This window comes from Eublepharis macularius, chromosome 2, assembly GCF_028583425.1.
Source record: "Eublepharis macularius isolate TG4126 chromosome 2, MPM_Emac_v1.0, whole genome shotgun sequence".
Lineage (NCBI taxonomy): Eukaryota > Metazoa > Chordata > Lepidosauria > Squamata > Eublepharidae > Eublepharis > Eublepharis macularius.
This window is the reverse complement of record NC_072791.1, coordinates 146633986-146651466: the sequence shown is the minus strand read 5'-3', so window position 1 is coordinate 146651466 and position 17481 is coordinate 146633986. Positions and strand designations below refer to the sequence as shown.

The window sequence follows — 17481 nt, the reverse complement described above, 5'->3', positions numbered from 1 at the left end:
CTCCCCCCCCCGCCCACGAGTCACAAATGAAAGTAAAGCAGCAGAGCAGAATGAATCACAGCAGCTTACGTTCCTTTGGAGCCCAACCCCACTCGGCTTGCACCCATTCACTCATTTTCTCTCTCTCCCCCCCGCCCACGAGTCACAAATGAAAGTAAAGCAGCAGAGCAGAATGAATCCAAGCAGCTTACGTTCCTTTGGAGCCCAGCCCCACTTGGCTTGCACCCATTCACTCATTTTCTCTCTCTCCCCCCCCACCCACGAGTCACAAATGAAAGTAAAGCAGCAGAGCAGAATGAATCCAAGCAGCTTACGTTCCTTTGGAGCCCAGCCCCACTCGGCTTGCACCCATTCACTCATTTTCTCTCTCTCCCCCCCGCCCACGAGTCACAAATGAAAGTAAAGCAGCAGAGCAGAATGAATCAAAGCAGCTTACGTTCCTTTGGAGCCCAGCTCCACTCAGCTTGCACCCATTCACTCATTTTCTCTCTCCCCCCCCCCCCAACGAGTCACAAATGAAAGTAAAGCAGCAGAGCAGAATGAATCCAAGCAGCTTACGTTCCTTTGGAGCCCAGCCCCACTCGACTTGCACCCATTCAGTCATTTTCTCTGTGTGTCCCCCCCCCCCACAAGTCACAAATGAAAGTAGAGCAGAATGAATCAAAGCAGCTTACGTTCCTTTGGAGCCCAGCCCCACTTGGCTTGCACTCTTAGGAAAAGGAATCACATGGGCGGGGCCAAAACCCATGTGACCTCTTTTCAGATCTACCAGAACACCGTTCAGGTGCATTCCGCCTCCAAATGAGCCCTGAGTATATGTATTGTCTACCCTTCAATCAGACTTCTAATCTCTAACACAGTAGTCCTAAACAGAACTAACTCTCTTTAGGATTGCACTGTGAAAGCTGCAATCCAGAACCAGCCATGTCATTAAATGACTGAGGGTAGGCAAACATATTTTCTGTAGACCAAATAAATGTCTCGCCACATATATTACTATTTTTCAAATGTATATAGATACTGTTGTGATTAGTAAAACACAAATTAAATTAAAAGAGTTTTTGAATTCATAGGCGCTTTTGTCATGTATTTTCTAAATCAATGGATACTAATAGTACAACTACTGTCATGTGGGGATCCATTAAATTTTTGGCCTTTACATTTGAAGTCCTCACATTTGAAAAGACACTGCCTTGTATCACGTAATACAGTCTGAAATTTTTTTCTCAAACATGTGCCGCATTGTGGTGGTCTATTTAGAGCACTGCACACTTGTTTACTTGATTTTCTGTAATAAGACAAAAAAGAACCCAAACTACAATATGAAGTTTTTCTTCCTTTATTTGCAATAGGCACCTTGGGAGTGAGTCTGTCCCCATGCAGTGTCCCTGGATCCAAACCTACTTTTCAGCTTGCTGAGGACGAATTTGAACTAGGCTTGGGTGAGAATAAATCTACTTTTTTCCCTCTCTTTTCTTGGCATGGCTTCATGAATATGCATTTCATGGCTGTAAAAACTGAATATGAATGTTTCTTGTCAATTATGCTTAACTGGCTGCTATTTGGAGACATGGTAGTGAATTGGAGATACTATTGTAGTACAGTGTATAACCTAGGGATATGCACAGGAAAAGTTTTGGTAAATTCGGGTTTGATAATACTGAACTGAAAAAAATTTCTGTTTTCCTTGAATACCAAATTCATTCTTCAGATTGGTTTAGAAATACAGAGCAAATTTGGTAAAATTCGCCCATTGTTTCTTATAGGAAACTCAGTTTGGAAATATCCAGTGGCTTGTGGGGGGGAATCATTTTTTTACCAAATTTCACCAAGTTTGCAGGTGACCTACTCCTAACTGTCCTTTAATGAACCTCCCGGTTTTATAAAGATTGGACCCAATGAGGCCATTTTATGGCCCCCCAAAGAAGGTGCCCTCAGCCACCTCCAATCTCTGTTGTTCCCTATGGGGAAAATTATGGGGGCTATCCAGGGGGTTGGGGGTGGCATTTTGCAAGCAAAATCAACCAGATTTGTAGGGGACTTGCTCCTGACTGTCCTATAAAGACTCTCCCAAGTTCCAGGGAGATTGGACCCTGAGGTCCAATCTTGTGGGCCCCTAAACATGGTGCTCCCAGCCACTCCATTTGTCCCTTTTGTGGGGGAAAAAACTCCAAGCTGACTCCCACTGTAGAAACACATGGACCAAGGCTGCCATGGCCAGAGGCATACTCCCAAATACAAGCTCTACACCAGACAATCCAACAGCCAAACTGACACCCCCTCAAACCCCAGCGCCCCCTGACCAGGCTGACCAGCCACTCTCCATTCCCAATGATGAGTTACAACTTCTTTCCCAAGGGGCATGTACATACAGGGCAAGGATGCCACAGCCAAGGCATGCTCCCAAATGCAAGCTCATCCTTGGGGAAGCCCAACAGAACCAAACTGACCCCCCGCCCAAAAACAGCGCCCCTCTGAGGAGTCTGACTAGCCACTCTCCATTGTTCCCTATGAAGACCAACATCACACCAAAGAATCACCCAAACCAAATTGAAGCAAGGAACAGTTTTGGAACTGGAAGCAAACTGAAGCAAGAGAATGGAACCCCCCAGAACCAAAGTGAAGCAAGGGGACCAACTTCACACCAGAGAATCACATCCATTTCACCCAAACCAAACTGAAGCAAGGGACACTCTTACAACTTAGTCGAACAGAACCAGTGTCATTCACAGCAGCCAGGCACTGGGTTCAGCCAGTGGGTGAGCACCACACAACAGAACCAAGCAGTACCCAGCCACAAGCGTAAGACAATGGCATGTGCCAAGCCCAGTTACATAAGATGGATCCCATTCCCACCCACTGCCTCAGGCTGAAACTGACTGTGAGGTACTTGGGAAACTAGTAATTCTTTCTCTGCAGCAGACTTCATCATTGCCCCCCCTCCCACCCCTGCAATGAGGAAAGTGAAGTTAACATTAGAACAACAACTTATTAGAACCACATATTATATCAGCCATCCCTGCAATGAGGAAAGCTAAGTTTGGTTAACATGAACTTCATGTGGGTGTTTCTGTGGGTTTCCTGAGGGTGTATCGTTCTCTGCTTTCCCTGATGTCTCTCTCTGACTCTTCCCACCCCAGTGGAAAGAGAAGAGCCCAACCTTTCTGGGGACTATTTTCTCAGTTATTTTCTCGGTTTCTCAGAAATGTGTGCTAGCGTGGGCTGGTGGTTTTGTGGTGAGTGTGTTTTAGGGGAGGGGGTGTCTAAATTGCAGTGTGCATTTGTTGTGCCAACTGAATCAACTTCTCCTGCTCATTTTCTGCCTAACTTTTAAGTCTTAGGAAGAGCATTTTTCCCCACCTCACAGAAAAAAATGATGCAGTGGGAAAAAAAATGATTCTATTCCATTATCTGCACGTGCATGTTTCAACTACTCTTCTTCAAGGGGATCTTATAAGCATATAAATAAAAACACGAATGAATATATTGTCATTTGTTTGTTAGGATCCAACCCTCTTATAGGACATTTTTCTTTCAAGCAGCTTGAAAAGTTTAATCAGTCCATAAGACAAGAAATAATACAGTCTCAAAAATCTCATTATATGTAACTTTTCTGAGGTAGAGTATATTTTTAAATGTCCTTTTGAGAAATTGTACATTGGCAAAACATTGGGGAATACATGTTGCAGAACACAAAAGCAGTATTCATCTTTAAAATAACAGGGTGCTCCTTTGGTTCAGCATTTTGTAGAACACAACCATGGTCCAATAGAATTGAAGGGTTGGGTTATTTTTAAATCTGAATGCCCTATGGATAAAGTCCTATTGAAAAAAAGAGGCAAAGTGGATCCTGAGACTTGAGACTCTAATCCCTTGTGGGTTAAATGAGAGCTTCGTATTGATAACTCTCATATGCGATAAAAACCTAAGTCAGACTTCTCTCCCTGAAATTCTATTGCTGTGGGGACTACTGGATGCTACTATACATGCCAGTTTTATACTTATCTTTCTTACTTGTGAAAGCTTAAGAGTCCTGTATACAATTTCTTTTTTAAATATGTTTCCAACTGTGTACTGCACCTGTATAATTCCTGTAATATTCTCATGTATCTATGATTCTGTATACGTTTATGCACTTTTCTAATGTTCACTGGCACTTTTATTATGTATTTTGTTACGTATTTTACTCCTTTTAAATGACAATACATTCATTCTTGTTTTTATTTATATGCTGATAAGAGCCCCCTGAAGAAGCACAGGCAAAACAGATAAGGGCAGATAAAAGAATAAAATTATTTTTTCCCACTGCACCATTTTTTTCTTTTTCTTTCTTCCTTTTTTTTTGTTCTTTTGCTCTGTATCTGATTGGCCCTCCTCTCCTGTAGCCTGCATAGGTTTATAGAAAGGTCTTGTCTGTTCATGGCTACAATCTACAAATTTAAGTATCCATGGATTTGACCATATAGATATGTCTATCTTGCAGCAAAGTGTAAGAAATAGAATAATTAATTTCACATGGTTTTTGTGATTCAGGCAGACCTGTTGGCCTTGTACCTATTACACATATTTCTCTCTATCATGTATGTCTTTTTACTGTACTAAATACGTAAGAAAAAGACAGTATATCTATGGAATGAGTGGACTAGGGTAAACCAACTGTATTATAGTCCAATGACATCTAGGATTTCATTGCTTACAGTGGGCTTAGAATGAAGTAGCTGCATAGGAGTGCACTGTTAGTCTCCCTAACGCCTACTTCTGCTTAGAAATGAGCTAGGCATCACAGGTGCCACAGCTGAGTCTTTGTTCTTTTTGCAGGAATTCATGGTGAAGCAGGTGTACGCAGGATGAAAGTAAGTTGGCTGTCCCTTCTTGCAGGACCAGACATTTGTGGCTGTTCATTTATAAATTTCCTTTCCTTCACAGATGATGCCAGCAGATAAAATAGTGAAAATAATGCTAGATCACATGACCAATCCTTCCAATGCCTCACATTTGTCCCTCAAGCCTGGTGAGTAACAATCTTGGAGTTGAGCTATCCATACTAATCAGAGTGCAGAGGATGCTTGAAACTACTTTCATATATATGTGTGAGAGAGTGAGAGAGTGTGAGTGTGAATGTAAGAGAGTGAGTGTGAGTGTGAGTGAGTTATGGAACTGGAATTCATCAGGTGGTGGGGCAATTAGTGTGATCATTAGTTTTCTGCGTTAACCTAGGTGTGGAGAAGCAGCTTGGGAGAAACTTTCAATGATACTCACATTTTGGCTTTCAGGTGCTTCTGTAGTCTTGGTGGTGAACAACTTGGGAGGCCTGTCTTACTTAGAATTGAGCATAGTGGCTGGGTCAGCCGTGCGCTGTCTTGGTAAGTTATTGTCCTGAGACTGGAAGTGAGGGGAGATTAAAAATGAGACTGAAAGATGAGGATTTTTGCCTAATGAAAACCAAAAAGTAAAGTTCAGCAACACAAAGCAACCTCAGTAATAAAACATTAAGCAAAATTTTGTAAATCAGTACTGGGAAAATGCCAGGCTGTCTGGGTGTCTAAAAAGTTACTTCATTTTGTGAAGGCTCATGCCAATAAGTTCATACTGGTGCCTAGAAAAGTGGGATATTTCTGATTCAACTGCTAAGGTAATTACCAATATATGTATAATTTTCAAGGTGGCTGATTCTGTGGATTGGGACCCATGTTGAGACAAGACTTTTTATCAAGTATGGGCTGTGGTGCTGAGAGTGGGGGAGTGGGTGGCAGTAGTGCTGCTGGCAGTGGAAGAGGAATCGCTGTTGCTAGCACCACAAACCCCACTATCACTTCCTTTTCTAACCAGCTGATGAGGTGGCAGCAATGTGGGCTGGGGAGCTGGTGGCAGTAGTGCGAGCCCCGCCATTACTTCGTCTTCACAAGCTCTATATGCAAGATAGGAGGATCCACCACCCACCAGAAGAGAAATTGTGTACATCTCCCACCGTAGTACCCGCTGTATTCCCCCTCCCACAGCTGTGTGGGATAAGAATGATAGAGGTGGGGGAGAGAAGAAAAGTAACAGTAGGTATGGAGAAAAGGGAGAATGAGACAGAGAGAGGAGTGACAGTAGGCATGAGGGAGAGAAAGTAAGAAGGAAGTGACAAATTTGGGGGAAAGAGAAAGACAGACTAAGAAGGAGTGGTGGAGGTGGAGAATAAGCAAAATTACGTGATGGCTGCTTCTGCAAGTTCCTTGTGGGTCCCTGTTTGTTTGATCTAAAAGCCTGTTACATTTCATTTATTAGTCTGAATGGCATTCAGAGTCTTGGAACTGGAAGGGACCAAAATATTATGCATTCCTACACCAGTAGATGATGGAAACGGTGCGAGCTATACCTGTCCCAGAGTTTCTAGCAGTATGGTCTCATTTTAAAGTTCTCAATTTCCCTACTAGAAATTAGCACCTTCCTTCCTTATTTGATTTTTAATAGAACAGCACATTTATACTAAGATACAATGTATATAAAGTGTTCCAATTACTTATGCATTCCATCTAGGTTTTAGAATTTGAAAACTGGTATTCCCTGCTTATGCGCATTTAGTTTTTAGAATCTTGCTTTTTTTTGTCTTAAGCAAGCTTCTTCGTGACTGGTCTTACCTCTCCCTCATAGTATAGTCCCTCCCCGAGAACAGTTCCTCTCAGTTCTGCTTGCTTAATCATTGCAGAGAACAGGGGCATTCACATTGCCCGAGCTTTCGTTGGCTCCTTCATGACTGCACTGGAGATGGCTGGTGTCTCGCTTACACTTCTGCTTGTGGATGATGAGCTCTTGAACCTTATTGGTGAGTCCTTTAGATATCCTTTTTCCTTCCAGCCTTGCCAATTGGAAGATGTTGTGCTTTAATGATGAGGAGGCTAGAGCAAGGACTTTGCAGATGACAAAATTATTCAGGATGGTGAAAACCAAGGCTCAGTGGGAAGAGCTCGAAGAAGATCTCCAGATATTGGGTGAGTGGGCAACAGTTTGGCAAATGAAGTTCAGTGTAGGTAAGTGTAAGGTGCACACTGGAACAAAAAAATCTAAATTGAAGTACATACTAATGGTGTTAGTCTCTTGCCTTGAAAATCCTATGGGGTTGTCATAAGTCAGCTGCAACTTGACAGCACTTTCCACCATCAAAGGGGACTGAACTTGCTGAGACCCAGAGGAAAAGAAATCTTGGGAATATAGTTGATAACTCAATGAAAATGTCAACCCAGTGTGCCACATCAGTGAAAAGGGCAAACTCTATACTGGGGATAATTAGGAAAGGGATCGAAAATAAAACAAGCAACATTGGAACCCCCTTGTGTAGATCTATGGTACGGTCTCATTTGGAATACTGTGTAAAATTCTGGTCATCATATCTCAAAAATTACATTGCAGAATTGGAAAAAGTACAGAAGAGAACAATCAAGATGATCAGGGTGTTGAAGCATCTTTCCTATAAGGAAAGGCTGAAGAGTTTGGGACTTTTCAGCTTAGAAAAGAGATGACTAAGGGAGGTGTGATAGAGGCGTATAAAATATGCACAGTGTAGAGAAAGTAGAGAGCTATTTCTCCCTCTCCCAAAAAACTAGAACTTGAGGATATTCAAGGAAGTTGATGAGCAATAGATTCAGGACAAAAGAAAATGCTTCTTTATTCAATGAATGGTTAAAATGTGGAATTCACTGCCAGAAGATGTAGTGATGGCCACAGGCACAGATGTCTTTAAAAGAGGATTAGACAGGTTCATGTTGGATAGGTCTATCAGTGGCTACCAGCCATGATGACTAAAGGGAACCTCCACATTCAGAGGCAGTAAACCTCTGAATATCAGGGCCAAAAGGCAAGATCAGGGGAAGGCTCAGCAGCTTCTATGCCCTGTTGTTGGCCCTCCGGATATCTGGTTGGCCACTGTGAGATAGTATGCTGTGCTAGATGGACCATTGATCTGATCCAGCAGGGCTCTTCTTACATTCTTATGCTTTGGTAAATATGTATGATGTGTTGAAGCTTCATTTTCTTCCTGATAATCCTATTTTAGCCAGGCCAAAATGGACCCTATACATTCATACCTTGCTTGCAGGCTATTGGTAGGAAGTCCCACTTTTGATATTTCATGGTAAGAGGGGCAAAGTATTTAGCTATCTTACTGATTGTAAGTGCCTGCTTTTCCTGGGTTATTATGGGCTATTACCTACATAGTAGCCACATCTGCCTTCCATTACATGCATTCAGACATGCTCACTCAGACATGCTCACTTGACACTGTCTCAGTGCCAATCCTGATTGGGTATTTGGCATTGTGATATATTCATGATGTGTGATCCTGATGTGAGGAAAAAGCCACTTGGTAGATAAAGCAAAACTAGATACCAAGGCAACTTCTGAAAACAGGCAGTGAACAGCAGGCAAATGGGTACAAAAGATGCCACCCCCAATCCTATCGTGCCAAAATGGTTTTCCATGGCCTTTGGACAGGTCCAGAACTGAATACAGGCCTAATAATTGGGCATTTCTAGTCTATGACCACAGCTAGTTTAATATAAACCCATTCTTCTTGGTCCACTTCTTCAGCTCTGTTGTTATGGGGTCTCTACATGTGTTGTGGAGTGCCTGCTTAAAGAGTGGCTTGCTTGATGGATGCAGCTGTTTATAACTCAGATTTTTGTCAGCCTATTGATTGTTGCTGTTTTCATAGATGCAAGCTAGTTGTTGGTGTATCATGAAATTGCCTATAGCTGAAACTCAAAAGTTTTATGTTTCAATTCCTAGATTCAGAAACCACAGCTGTGGCCTGGTCACAACATGCCAGAGTGTCGGTATCACGCAAGAGAAGAGAGAGGATAGCACCTGAGAAATACCCCGAGGAAGAGAAGTTTGTTCCAACAGGAGGTGAAGTACTTGTGACCACTTTGGAAGTTCCTGTCATACCTTGGCCTGATTCACTTTGTCCAGCATGATATAATGTCATTCTGTCATTGTGGATGTCTCTTGAGAGAAGCAAGGTGCAATGCCTATACAGCCAGGCATCATTAAGATGGTGCTTGTGACCTGAGCTGATTCCATACAGAGGATTTTCCATTTTAGCCACCTGATTTATCCCCATTTCCACATTGATGTCTTCCGCTGCCTGATTTTTTTTCTCTCTGAAAAAATCTACTACTTTTTAAACCACACACACTCTGTTTATTTCCTGCTATAGTGGTGCTGGTCAATGTATTCTATCTTCTGGAAAGGAGAGCTGGTACCTGAATGCAAAGAATGCCCCTTCCAGTCTTTTTTGGGCAATGAGCCCATCCACTACCACCCCCAGCAATGCAATAGAAAGCTTCTTTTTTTAATTGAGGAGGGGGCTTGCCATAGCACTGGTCTTCAATAGTGTCAATAGAATATAATAAATTCTCCATTTCTGGTTCTGGTAGACAGGCATAGCCATGTAGACTTCCTAAAAAGTCAATGTACTGTATTCCCAGGGAGTGATTGTATGCTGGCTTTATTACTGTATTTTTAAAAAACATGTTTTCCATTGCATTGCTTTACCAGTCTTTCAGGGAAATGTATATGGTCAATATCAGCCTGTTTTTTTCCTCTCACAGGACAGAAGAAATGTATGGGAAGCTATTAGTTAGCAACGGTAGGGAGGGTTTTCATCCCTATGCTTGTTGCAGAGATGAGGGGCACCTTTTTCCCCTGCCAAGCAGCAGAGGCATGCAATTCCTATTTGAAATATAGATTACTATACTGGCAGTCTCTGGAAGTAATTAGCATTACCAAACACACTGTGCTAATTGAGCTAAATAGATTTTAGCACTTTTCCTGAGCAACACTAAGCATGTGCAAAGTGGGGGGGGGGTAGATATTCATGATATAGCAAGGCAGCTTACAGAAAGTGGATTTGATCCACATCTTGTATGAAAAGAATACCATAGCTAATTATGAGGAGAAACCACATTAGCCTGTACCATGTGGGATCTCCATCATAAATGTGAATGAACAAACTGTTGCACTGGCCACATGGCCATCGTGGAAAATACCCTCTGTGTGGAATCACTCCTGCTTGGAAGACAGGGCTAGCAGTGTGTTGACCAGGACAGTGAGCATCCCTGTTCACAAGTTATGGTGAATGCACATACAATCCATGTATGTCCATTGAGTAATTCCCATGTTTCATTCAACATGTTACATTCAACTCATAACTAAATCCCACATTCTAGTGAATTGTTGCCTCCTGTTCCCTCTTCTGCTTCTAGTTGACTCTTGTTCCATCATAATATGTGTGACAGTTTACTTTTTAAGGAAGCTCCTTCCTATCAGTTTCTGAATCTCAGGATGAAATGGTGGCAGTCATGGATTCTTTAGTAATAGCACAACTTACTGAAAAGAATTGAGTTGTCATAGATTACTTTGTGTCAAACCATATTTTTAATGGAGTTATTTTAAACATTCTGCCACAAGGTGTGAGATGTTAAATGATCTGATATAGACATTGGTTTCAAACCATCTTTTAACAAAGCAATAGCTGTTTAAGAGTTCACCCTCTTGTTATACTAGTTAATATATAGCAGAAGTGCATGGCAAAACCAGTAGTTAGTTCCATGAGGCAACACATGTGAAGCGGGAAGTTTTACTACCTAACCACAGATCTTTTACTATTTCATTTAGTGCCAACCTCCCAACAGATTATATTAGTTCTAGAGACAGTATGCAGTACTCTGCTGAACTTACAGGAGAGACTCAATGATCTGGATCGTGCCGCAGGTGATGGAGACTGTGGCAGCACACATGCTCGTGCTGCCAGAGGTTAGTGCTGTTTCATTAATGGCCCCAGTATTCTTTATGTACTTGGTCTCAATTGATGTTTCATTATAAGATTGGGGGTTACATTAGTATACTGTTTTCATAAACTTAGATTTATGGTACACAGTTGCTTTTCTGAGGCAAGAAAACTGAGGGTCTGAGCATCTCTTCAGATTGCTTCTCTGTAGGAGAATTATATATGCTCATAATGGTACATTGGAAATATATTAACAGAATTATTTAGCATAATTGCTTTGTAAAACAGGCCCTTTTTCAAATCTCTTAGCTTTTCTTGGTACTTACGCTGGTGAAAACATAATTTGCAACTATTAATGATTCCTAGCCAGAATACAGTCATCTCTAACCTGGGAGTGTTATTTCCTCAGCAATCCAGGAGTGGCTGAGTGTAAACCCTCCACCAGAACATCCATCTCAACTACTCTCTGCCCTGGCAAGATTGCTGCTGGAGAAGATGGGAGGCTCCTCAGGGGCGGTGAGTGCTCGACAGGTGGATTCCCCCCCCCCTTCCACTCCCCAGCATACATTGACTTTCAATGACTTTGTGTTTGGAAGAAGGGAAACAGTACTGCTGGGCTTAGGGAGAGAGGAGTAACAATCTGGGAAGAGACAGTGAATGAGCCTTTTTATTGCTGGTGTATAGCTACAATTTTGAAAGTATGTGAGCATAAACTTGTGATAATAAAATATTTAAAAAGGCTTCTGTTTAGTCAAGGGATGCAGGTGACTTTCAGTTTAAGCTGAAAACTGATATACACTTGCAGATGGAAGAATAGGGACCTTTCTAGCTGTGGCCAAAACTGAACCATTGTTCAGCACCCTGAGCTCTCTGGAGAAAGGGTATTAATGTAATAGGTACTGTATTTACTTGTAGGTAAGATGACCCTGAAGGTAAGATGACCCCTTAAAATGTTATACACACACAAAAATTTAAGATAACTATAACTTGTATGCAAATACAAGATGACCTTCTCTTTTTATTTTTGATGGCATACCTGTGAAAAAACTTAGTTTGCATTTGAGTAAATATTGTACATTACAATATCATAATCTGATACCTACTGGAGAAATATTATTTATCTTGGGTAGGTAACAATAAATTTTCAAAAACCTCCCACTGAAGACTTCTATTATTCTAGGTCTCTCAGTTTATAGTATTAGATTTCTTGAATTTCCATCCCAGTGTATCTGTTTAATCAAGCAGATTGTAGCCCCTTTATTCAGATATTTTATAGTGTTAGAACAGTTATTTCATAAAAATCAGTGAAATTAATTACATTTTCAATGTGCTACTATTTGTGCTTAGGCCAATGTAGTAATGTGTGTCAGAAATGGAATTGCTTCATAACCTTTTACAGCTCTATGGGCTGTTTCTGACAGCAGCTTCTCAGCCCCTACGAATGAACAGTGAGCTGTCAACTTGGTCAGTGGCCATGGACGCTGGTATTGAAGCCATGAAGCGGTGAGTGTGGCAGATGTGATTGCAATACAGTAATTGTGATGTGCAGTGGGTTTGCTTCTACCCTTGCTGTCTGGTAGAGAACTGCAAGGGAGAGGTGAGCACTAGTTATTCATGCAGGGCCTACAAGGACTGTTTTTCTCTGATAGATATGGTGGAGCTGCACCAGGAGACAGAACCATGGTGAGTCTAGAACTGTCACTTGTGACATTTCTCCTGCTAATACCATGATCTGACCTTGAGGCAAAAGATACTAAAGTTCTAATTTCATATAGATATATTAATGTCTTGCAGACCTTGTCATAGTTACCTTGGAACACTGCACTTAAAGCTCCACACAACTGCATATACCATTTATTTGCTACTAGTGAGTCTGTAATGTGTCAAGTTTGCACTGTATTTCTAGACTTGTCCATGTGTCAGTATGGAATTCAATACTGCAGTATTTTCTGATTTTTGCCACTTCTATATAGCAGCAAACTGATACAAATTATCATTAATATTAAAGATAAGTGACTGGCATTCTTAACTTTAAAGTCTTAGAAGGAACAGTAGCAGAGATAGATACTGTGTACAACAGCCTATATTAGAACAGCTTGGCATATGATGTTTGTATCTACTTGTTTACTGTCCTGAGTTCCTGGAAGAGTAGTATACAAATGAGAGAGACTGAACAAGCCTTTCACATTTTATGTCTGTTCAGTGAAACATCTGTGACAAGTCCATTCTGTGTCATTGTATCTTTATATCTAATACCCAAGGACATGTGCCTCCCCTTCCCCCCCGGAAATTAAATATCCATACATAAATATGACTAATACTATATAACATATTTAAAAATAAATGGAAGGGGGACCTGTGCTGACTCTTTGGGGCGGGGTGTTCAATTTCACCACTAGTAATGTTCTTCTCCATGCACACTGGCCAGCTCCACTCCTCTCTCCACCCCAACTCTGCTTCCTCTCTCCCCAATTCTCCTTATGTTGTTGCTACAACCCTGGCCTGGCCTGGCCCGGCCCGGCCTGTTGGGGAGAGAGGAAGCAGAGTTGGGGTGGAGAGAGGAGTGGAGCTCGCCAGTGTGCATGGAGAAGAACATTGCTAGTGGTGAAATTGAACACCCCCCCCCAAAGAGTCAGCACAGGTCCCCCTTCCATTTATTTTTAAATATGTTATATAATATTAGTCATATTTATTTATTTATGTCATTTATAGTCCGCCTTTCTCACTGAGACTCAAGGCGGATTACATAGCGTGAGATTAGTACAATCAGTATCGGGGACATTTCCATACAGTATCAAGGACATTTTCATAACAATGTCATCGGATTTTACAAAGACATAGCATTCACAAGAATCCAATACAGAGTTGAAGAATTGCTGAAACAGAATATAATCAAATCTAGGACTGACATTAGATAAACATGAAGTTCAGGTAGTATAAGAGTACATATTTGAGCAACAGATGATATGCAGGGTAATGTAGTGGTGAAGTCTATGGTTCTTAACTCATTAGCGAAGCATTTGATACCCCTCCCTATAATACTTCCCTCCGATCTGAGTAAAAAGTCTTTTTGAATAATTCAGTTTTGCATAGTTTGCGGAAAGCCAGGAGAGTGGGTACCGTGGGTACCATCACCCACTTGTAGTAAAGAGATCATCATAGTTCTTTCCCCATTGTAAGTCAAACCTTATCTATGCATCCCTCCAAGTCAACGGCTGAGAACAGCTGACATTTGCCGCACCAGTAACAGCAAAGATTAGGAGGTACTTGATTGGGAGATAAGGACCAACCATTATTCGTCGAGGTGGAGCTGCTCCTGCTTAATTCTTCTTCTTTTGGCCAGCTGGATTCACTCTTTGCTGCTGCTGAAGAGCTGAGAGCTCTGAGGAATCCTGGGGCAAATCTGATACAAGTTCTGACCAGTGCTGTACGGGTGAGTTTATGGACTTGCACGAAACCCAAGTTTTCAGAGGTTAGGGGAAGAAGAGGTAGACTTGTAAATAAGTTTCTGAGAATGTATATATGCAAGCACCCGGTATCTGTATTTCTACTGGCATGTTGTCAGGTCAGCATAAGTCTTTATACTGAATTGCCAAGTTAAGAACATGATCAGTAATCCTTGTGTAATGCTGTTTACCACAGGAAAACTCTCAGTCTGAAAAATCCCCAAGCACTTAAACATAATTCTTCAGTGGTTTATTTGCAGAATTAGGGCCAAATGACACAACAGCAGAACTGGGGATGTCTAGAGTTGAAGAGTAATGATGGCTTGCAGCTTCAGATAAAAAAGTATAATGCTACTGGCAGTGTCTTCCTAAATTTGGTACATGGGAGAGAGTATTCATTCCTACCCTTTTCAGTTGCTGGTGAAGGGGGTTACATACATATTCTAAACTCATTTCTTGATCTCTCCTGCAGCGAGCAGAAGAAGCTGCTGAATCTACCAAGAATATGGAAGCAGCTGCAGGCAGGTCCAGTTACATTGGCTCAGCCCGCCTAGATCAGCCAGACCCTGGTGCTGTGGCAGCTGCAGCTATTCTTCAGGCAGTGTTGCAAGGACTGCAAGCTAAACCAATGTGACTTGGTGGCATAATTTTCCCTCGCCACAAACTGATTCATCAGTTGGCAAGATGTTGCAGGAGCATCCTTCCTTTCCTGTATAACGCTCTGTGCTTGAATCAAAGGATCTTCAGAGTGATAAGGTGCTGCTCCTGCTCTACACAGTCTGCAACCATACCTGAGAGTGTTCTTACAATGATTTCTTTTTTAATTTCTGCAAGCTCAAGCAAATGGATAGGACTTTTCTTTTGCTTGGACCAATATTTTTGCTTTTCTAATTCCTGCTGTAAATAAAATATTTTCTGGAGGTACTTGCAGAGTACTGTAGAAAAGAGTCAATTACATCCTAAACTGTAACATCTCCCTCCTGTTTGTTAGAGCTGTACTTTAATTAAAGCCATGTACTGATGCACTTAAATACTATACCGTCTCTGATGAGGACTGTCACTCTTTTTGCAGTAAGGTTTCTGACAGCTCAGCCAGAGAAGACACATGTCTCCCACATGAGTTATCTGACCAGAGTTCAATACTTTTGGGTTTTTTTCCTCCCTTGCTTCCCCATAGTATCATGGTGCATTGGTGCACCTCTGGGGTTTCCCTGGCTTTTCTCCATTTTTTCTCAAACCTGCTTTGAGTTTTGGGAAAGATTACAGTAAAGCCTGGATGGCTGCTATGTGGGTGGGAAGATTTTGATTCTCTGGCCCACATGGCAGCCATTTCCTCCCCTTGTCACTGGGGGACGTTTTATTATTTTTTTAATCAGCTTTAGAATGTTGTTATCACTGTACATGTAAGAATAGCTGTAGCAGGTTCTCTGAATTCTCAGCTTTTATTAAAATAACTTTTCCTTGCACAGATACAAGGAAAAAGGCATATCTTTGCAAGAGAATGAGCTAGAAATTTTCTTTTTAAAAAAATGAGAGCTTGGGAATTCAGAGAACCCGCTACACCTATTGTTACAATGGTATATTGATATAATGATTAGTGCTGATTTTTTTAAAAATCCAAAAGCCCTGTGGCTCAGGGGAGGGGTAGTGGCTGCTGCCAGAATGCTGCGGGAAAACCTACCGTGTGGGAGCTTTGTTGCTGCTGTGCTTTATCTGCAGCCACAGTAGCAAAATCACAAAATCCTGTTCCCTTGTGGAAGACACCAGATATTATACCTTCTAATCTTGTGTAGATTCAGGCTCATGGAGTTTTAATTTACCTTTAGGGAAAGGGAGAGTGTGTTAATCCTTTTTTTAAAAATTTTTTTATTGGAATTAGAAATATTTTGTCATTTATAACAATCAAATTACTTTAATATTCCAGTTCTAACCCCCTCCCTTCCCCCCCCCCCGTTTGTTGACTTCCAACAGTTTTCCAACCGAGAGGGTGTTAATCCTTAACTGCTTGGCTTCCAGATTAGTTCTCTTCCCCCATCTTACCATACCATAAACATTTTAAAGATACAGTAGTACTGATTTTTTCTTTCACTTTAAGCCTAATGTCTTAATGACTGTGCCAAAAAGTAATGCTCTGAGTCAGGTGATGTCAGAAAGTGATGGACTTCCACAGCTTGTTTTAGTATAGGAATCTATGGGTATCAGGGCCTGAAATGAGGCAGTTACCCAGTACACGTGCTTATTTCTTCTAGATCACCCTGCCAGCCACCATTTGTGTAATTACAACCAACTATATGACTCTTTTCCTAGGATATTCAGCACTAGGAAAAGCTATTGGTCAAGACAGTTGGTTATTGTGCCAAAAATGGTGACTGGTAAGATGACTTAGAAAAATAAGCATGAATATTGCATGCTGGGATAGAAGGTATGTGCACAAGCATAAAGGAATTACTTTGCTTCTAATTTATATGATTCAGTCTTGTGACTTGAATCACTGACAGAGGCGGAGGCAAGAACAAACAGCTCTGAAGGAACTATTCTTCTTTTATCCATTGCTTTAACAATTTCTAGGTGAAAGTCGTTTTTTGAACAAGGACTGTGTTTGATTACTAATATACAGTAGACTATCTTTTGGAAAGAAATTAGAAACAGGCATTGGATACAGCAGAAAGCTCATAAAGGCAGTGCTTTCCTCTTGTAAGAAGAATGGGCTCTCAAGTCACAGCTGACTCATGGCTATCCTAGCCACAGGGTGTTCCAGGAAACAGACAAGCAGAGGTGGTTTGCCATTGCCTTGTTCTGCATAGCAATCCCAGTCTTCCTTGGTGGTTTCCTATTCAGATACTGACCATGGCTGACCCTGCTCAGCTTCCAAGCTCCAGTAAGCTCAAGCAAAGTTACTTTGGATTGTTGCCTTATAAACAGTGCTGCAGTAATGAGGGAGAAATTAAGCAAACTCTCCTCTGCTCTAAGCAACAGGAAGATGAAGTGATTTGACCTGATTTGTTCTCATAGCTGCAGCACTCTGTACTATACTCACTTTGTTTTGAAAGCTTTCTTAAGGTTCACTTCACCCTCAAGGATTTTAGGGGCAAGCAGCATGTTCCTTGGGCATATGAAACTTTTTATAGACACATTGTATAGATTTGCCAACAGTGGGGGGGGGGGGTTGTGGGGTTGTGTGTGTTTCTCTCTCTCTTTCTTTCTTGCACTAATAAATGTTTTTTAAAGGGAAAAGATGCACACCATCAAACTCCAGCATGTGTTTGC

General features: G+C 41.5%; 1 protein-coding gene across 2 annotated transcripts in view; it reads left to right on the top strand.

Annotated features, from left to right (window-relative positions):
* Positions 1 to 15250, top strand: part of TKFC (triokinase and FMN cyclase) — a 32081-nt gene extending 16831 nt beyond the window's left edge. For both annotated transcript variants that reach the window (XM_054971092.1, XM_054971093.1), the window contains 12 exons: positions 1353 to 1442; positions 4819 to 4853; positions 4927 to 5011; positions 5274 to 5363; positions 6692 to 6808; positions 8767 to 8886; positions 10657 to 10794; positions 11178 to 11284; positions 12168 to 12271; positions 12418 to 12451; positions 14112 to 14201; positions 14687 to 15250. In XM_054971092.1, coding sequence (XP_054827067.1) covers positions 1353 to 1442; positions 4819 to 4853; positions 4927 to 5011; positions 5274 to 5363; positions 6692 to 6808; positions 8767 to 8886; positions 10657 to 10794; positions 11178 to 11284; positions 12168 to 12271; positions 12418 to 12451; positions 14112 to 14201; positions 14687 to 14848 — 1172 coding nt within the window. In that variant the 3' untranslated portion in view covers positions 14849 to 15250. The remainder of the gene's footprint in view (positions 1 to 1352; positions 1443 to 4818; positions 4854 to 4926; positions 5012 to 5273; positions 5364 to 6691; positions 6809 to 8766; positions 8887 to 10656; positions 10795 to 11177; positions 11285 to 12167; positions 12272 to 12417; positions 12452 to 14111; positions 14202 to 14686) is intronic.
* Positions 15251 to 17481: the final 2231 nt, after the last annotated feature.